We start from the raw sequence: 5311 nt of genomic DNA, 5'->3' as shown, positions 1-5311 counted from the left end.
CAATAATAATAATAATAATAATAATACTAATAATAATAATAGATAAATGGATTGATTTTAAACTAATGGATCTACTTTTAAGCATATATTTATAATTTAATGATTAAAAAAAATTAACTTTGTAAATGAAAACATATTCAGGTTTTGTTTTTCTTTACAATCTTTTACAATATACGTAGTACAATATGTTAATTATGGTATTTGAAATTATATTCTTTTCAATCTTTGACAAAATGGTTTGTTGTTGATTTTTGGATTTCACTAAGTATTTTGGAATATATAGTAAAATAACATGTTAATATTTATTTTTATAAAAATGTATAGATATAATATAAATAGAGTTTAAAACGAAAGTGAATAATTATTGATTTATTACATATATTATGGTCAATTAAGATATTAGTTTTTGAGGGAAAATAATTGTGAGAATTAACCAAAAGATAACAAGTGTCGACAATTATTTTATTTTATTAGAATAGAGAGATTAGTTTTTGAGGGAAAAAATTGTGAGAATTAACCACAAACTGACACGTGCCTACAATTATTTTACTTTATTAGAATATATATATATATATATTAATTAATCATGATTAATATTTGGTGATTAGTCTTTTACAATTTACTGTAAATTTAATTATTTTAAAGCTTGGTTACTAATTGGTGGTTGTTTTCTACACAGTTAGCTCATACTTCGATTTTACTGAAAAGAAATAATCGCTAATCAATAATTAAGATTTATATATGTCTTATTTGACTTGTTTTTTTAGTCAAATTGACATTTATTAAAATGATAAAGATTAGAACATGAATTTTTGAATGACTTCATTTGCAAACCTGATTATTTTTATTTAATTTGTTTTTTATTAAAATAAAATAAGAAAAATACTATTCACTTCAACCAATCAACCGTCATCTCTAACACTTTTGTTTCCTATAAAAACCTAACCACACATCCATGAACACACCTACAAACTCCAAACCCTCTTCTCTCTCACACACACAAACACATTAAGACTATTATTAACCATGGTGATCAAGCTAGACAAAAGTCTATCAACCCTCATGAATGCAAGAATCATAGGTTCAGGAAAAGAAACTATGGTTCTAGCTCATGGGTTTGGAGGAGACCAATCTGTTTGGGATAAGGTTCTCCCTTCACTCACTCAAACCTACCAAGTTGTTGTTTTCGACTGGAGTTTCTCCGGAGCCATTAAGGAACCAAACACCCTCTACGACCCGGCTAAATACAACAACTATGATGCTTTTTCCGACGACCTAATCACACTTCTGGAGGAGTTGAACTTGCATTCAATCGTGTTCGTCGGTCACTCTATGTCCACCATGATCGGATGCATTGCTTCCATCAAAAACCCACAGCTGTTCAAAAAACTTATTCTTGTTGGGGCATCTCCCAGGTATATATATATAATATATATACATTCGTTTACAAAAGAAAACGCCTATATGATTTTATTTTATTTTGGTTTAGGAAACTGAAATTTAACATATAGATTACACACACGCGGCTTTAATATAAAGTTTTGAAGTTAAGTAATCTAATGTTTATGGTTGAAAAAAAAGAGAAATTTAACGTTTGAAGACTATTTATGTTGGATATAATCTGAGACAAAAGAACACTGGTTGTGTTTCTGTATAATTTGTTCGAATTACTGAACATTTCTTTAATTATACATGACTTGCGATACAAGTAAGAAGTCTTGAAGTGCAAATAAAGTTAATTAGAGGGTACGTTATAGATAATTATCAAGTCATGATAACCATTGTAATCAAGTTTTGAGTTGTTTTCTTGGTTAATATAATTTGGATAGTTTATTCCTAAACTATTTGTTTTACTCAAATAGGTTTAACTATATCCATTCACACTATGATAATCAAGTTTAATTATGCACAAAATAACATGAGACAATATTTTATTAATTGGTTTCATTCCACTGCCATAGACGTAAATAACAAGTGAAAACGAGTATAGGATCATCAAATTGATTGGTTACAGTTTTGTTAAAACTAATCTTCATGTAATGAAGTTATAAACCCCTACCATATATGGTATAAAGTGTTTATTTGTTGATAGTTTAGATCAGTTTGGGTCTATTTGATTTAAGTTAGAGGGAGTGCTTACGTTCAAATAATAAGTTAGAGGACTAAAAATGTAAATATGCATAACTTTTTCTAGTCCGAATATGGTAGATGATTTGTCTATTTTTTGTCATAAAATAGAAAAAAAAATGCATTTATTGCAATATTAAATGTGAAAAGATAAACTAAAAGCGGAGACGGATAGATGTCAACTTGCATGCATGAGTGTTTGTACCTTGTGCACTGATCGGACAACACTTGGGGTCCTTTTTTTAAAAGTCGAAAACAAAAAAACAGAAAGAGACCAAACACCAAAAACATATTAAATGGGACCACGTCAATTACCAATGTATTTAGAGGTGCACAAATCGGTTTTTTTAAAAAAACCGGTTCGGTTAATAACCGGACCGGTTTTTCTTGGCCTGGAAAAAAACCGGTTTTTAAATAACCGGACCGGTTTATTAACCGGTTTTTTTGGTGCAAAACTCGGACCGGTCTAACCGGTTAGGACCGGTTTAGAAACCGGTTTTTTTAATTAACCGGTTTTTTTTTTAAAATAACCGGTTAATAACCGGTATTTTTCATAATAACCGGTTTTAAAATTAACCGATTTTTTCCATAACCGGTTCAGTAACCGGTTTTTTCTCTAGAACTTGTAACCGATATACGAACCGGCGGTTACTAAACCGGTCAAACCGGTTTTTAAATAACCGGTTTTTGTAAAAACCGGTTTTCGGTTTAAACCGTTGAACCGGTTCACCAACCGGTTTTTTTGCCCATCTCTAAATGTATTAACAAAAAACAATTGCTGTTTAATTGTCTAACAAGACTGTCTGTCATATTCACAATTATTTATTATTTATGCCTGCTATTTTTATTTATTAAAAGGAGGTGCTTGTCAGTAGAAAGATGTAAATTTTACATGTTTTTACTTAATTACGTTGTATTTTACTACTTTTTTTTCTTTAGATTTTTGGTTTGGTTGGTTTTGATAAAAGTTATTACATGGTTAATAGTGGCATAACTTGTTGTCCGTTTGCTTTTATATGTAACGGTGATGGTTAAGTTTTAATTGCAAAGCTAAAGTCAAATAAAATATGCACGACCAAATTTTTGAAGTCGATAAACTATCGTGTGTCAGACCAATAAAAAACTTGCCAAAATGAGCTTCCAATACAAGGTTTGAGCCCAGGCTCGATAACCAAGCGAGCTTTATTTGAGGCTCGTTAGAGCTTTTTATCGATCCGAGCTCGAGTAACTTGTTATGACACGTTGTGTATCATTAAATGTCTATTTTCTAGTAGTGTACTAGATAATTTCAGTTAATTAATTTTCATGAATCGCAGGTACCTAAATTCTGAAGGCTATGAAAGAGGATTTGATATGAAAGACCTTGAACAACTATTCTCAAGCATCGATTCGAACTACTACGAATGGGCATCCTACTTCCCTTCGGTTGTTATAGACAAAAACGACTCCGAATCTATTAAACTCTTTGGAGAAAGCTTAAAAAGAATGAAACCCGAGATTGGTCTTTCATTAGCTAAAACCGTCTTCTTATCAGACTATTGTGACATCCTTGAAAAGGTGGTGCTTCCATGCACCGTAGTTCAAACAACAAAAGATATAGTGGTTCCACTCGCAGTTGTTGAATATATGAAAAAAATGATCAAGGGAGAAGTTACGGTTGAGATGATCGATACCATCGGACATTTTCCTCAACTCACATCCCCTCTTCAGCTTTTCGAAATCATTGATCGATCAATGAATAGTTGCATCTCGGAATCTTTGAAGTGACGACATATGCATTCGGGTTAATGGTTTCTATCACTTTACTCTTTAGGGATATTTTTGTTTTGTACTTTTTTATTTTGTTTTGGGGGTGTGCTCGTTTGAAAATAGTAAGCAATGAATGTGTGTAGGTGGTTGGTTTGTGGGAAGATATCTTATATGCTCTTGTGGTCATGGTATAGCTTGAAATGTATTTGTTGACTTTTTATTCAACGTATGCAATTTGTAAAATTGTCATTGTGTTGTAGTGTTCGAATACAAGTTGTTCATATCAAAGTCTTGTCCTTAATTAATTGACGGTTTGGTTTTCAGCCTATCACCCAATAAATGGTTGTTAAAAGCTTGAGACTCTATGCATTTAAAGCTATTTCTATGGACATCAAGTTGTCTTCATCACTTCATCTAGAAGCATATTGGGATGTAAATCTTATAGTTAAGTTAATGCGAACAGTTATCTTTTGTTATTGGAGCTATATTATTCACATTTTAACAGTCAATTTCATTTTTTTTATGTTATTAGTATTTATAGAAGTTTATTTATAAGCTTAAATAGTCAAAGTAATAATTATTTATAAGAAAACAATGGTCACAAGTTTATGAGAGTGGTCCTGCCTTAGCTCGGGTAGTTTTGGGTTAGGCGGGGAATGCCATTTGCAAGTGGAGCGACTAGCGAGTAGGGGCATCAGGTTCAAGAGCAGGTTCGCTAACACGAAGGTGAAGCATGAAGATGAGGAAATCAAGTGTTTTTAGCTAATGTGTTGAACCAAGGTAGTTTGGGTTTAAAAAATAATGACGCTAACCCTTAGTATTTTTGTTTTCAAATGAGGTGACATTATATCGTTGGCTTGGATGATGGTTTCTAGGTTAGTTTTGGGCACAAAATGAGGTGCACCTTCCACCATGAAAGCTTATGTTAAAGCTAAGGGAAAGTTTGGTTCATAGATGTATTTGAAGGAATTTGTATCAACATACAATTTGGAAATCAAAATAAATGGAATTAGTTGCTACAAAAATTTTAACTTGTTTGGTTTGTAAACTTATGAAAATAATTAAAATGCAACTTAACTAGAATGGTAAAAATGTCCGTTATATAACGATAAGCTTCAAATGAAACTTCATACCCCAAACACATGAACGATCTGACTAGAAAGTCATTAAAAACTTGATTGATGAACCTATCTTTTTCACTCTCGACCATTTTTGGACAACAATTTCATCGACAAATCTCTTTCACTTTCACCTTTTTTTCTCGTTATCAAGATCTTCTTCTCCTTTTCTGGAATTGATGTATTTCTAAACATTGATAGGCACAGGAATCTGTCTTCGATAATCATTGATTATAATTAGGTGACTTTTACTCCCATTTCTAGGTTGTTCATCGATACGGTTCATGGTTATTTAGTTTACAGATTTTTTTTGCTGG

At 31.6% G+C, this 5311-nt stretch overlaps 1 protein-coding gene across 1 annotated transcript; it reads left to right on the top strand.

The window, feature by feature from the left end:
- Nucleotides 1-980: 980 nt before the first annotated feature.
- On the top strand, nucleotides 981-4156 carry LOC143566362 (strigolactone esterase D14-like). Its single transcript, XM_077053089.1, has 2 exons — nucleotides 981-1415; nucleotides 3444-4156. The coding sequence occupies exons 1-2, from the start codon at nucleotides 1027-1029 to the stop codon at nucleotides 3892-3894; spliced, it is 840 nt and encodes a 279-aa protein (XP_076909204.1). The 5' UTR covers nucleotides 981-1026; the 3' UTR covers nucleotides 3895-4156.
- The last annotated feature ends 1155 nt before the right edge of the window (nucleotides 4157-5311 follow it).

Source organism: Bidens hawaiensis, unplaced genomic scaffold (assembly GCF_021521415.1).
Source record: "Bidens hawaiensis isolate Kalapana, Puna unplaced genomic scaffold, B.hawaiensis_p1.1 tig00022873_1, whole genome shotgun sequence".
NCBI classification, from domain to species: domain Eukaryota; kingdom Viridiplantae; phylum Streptophyta; class Magnoliopsida; order Asterales; family Asteraceae; genus Bidens; species Bidens hawaiensis.
The sequence above is the reverse complement of the archived record's forward strand: the minus strand, read 5'-3'. Positions and strand labels throughout refer to the sequence as shown.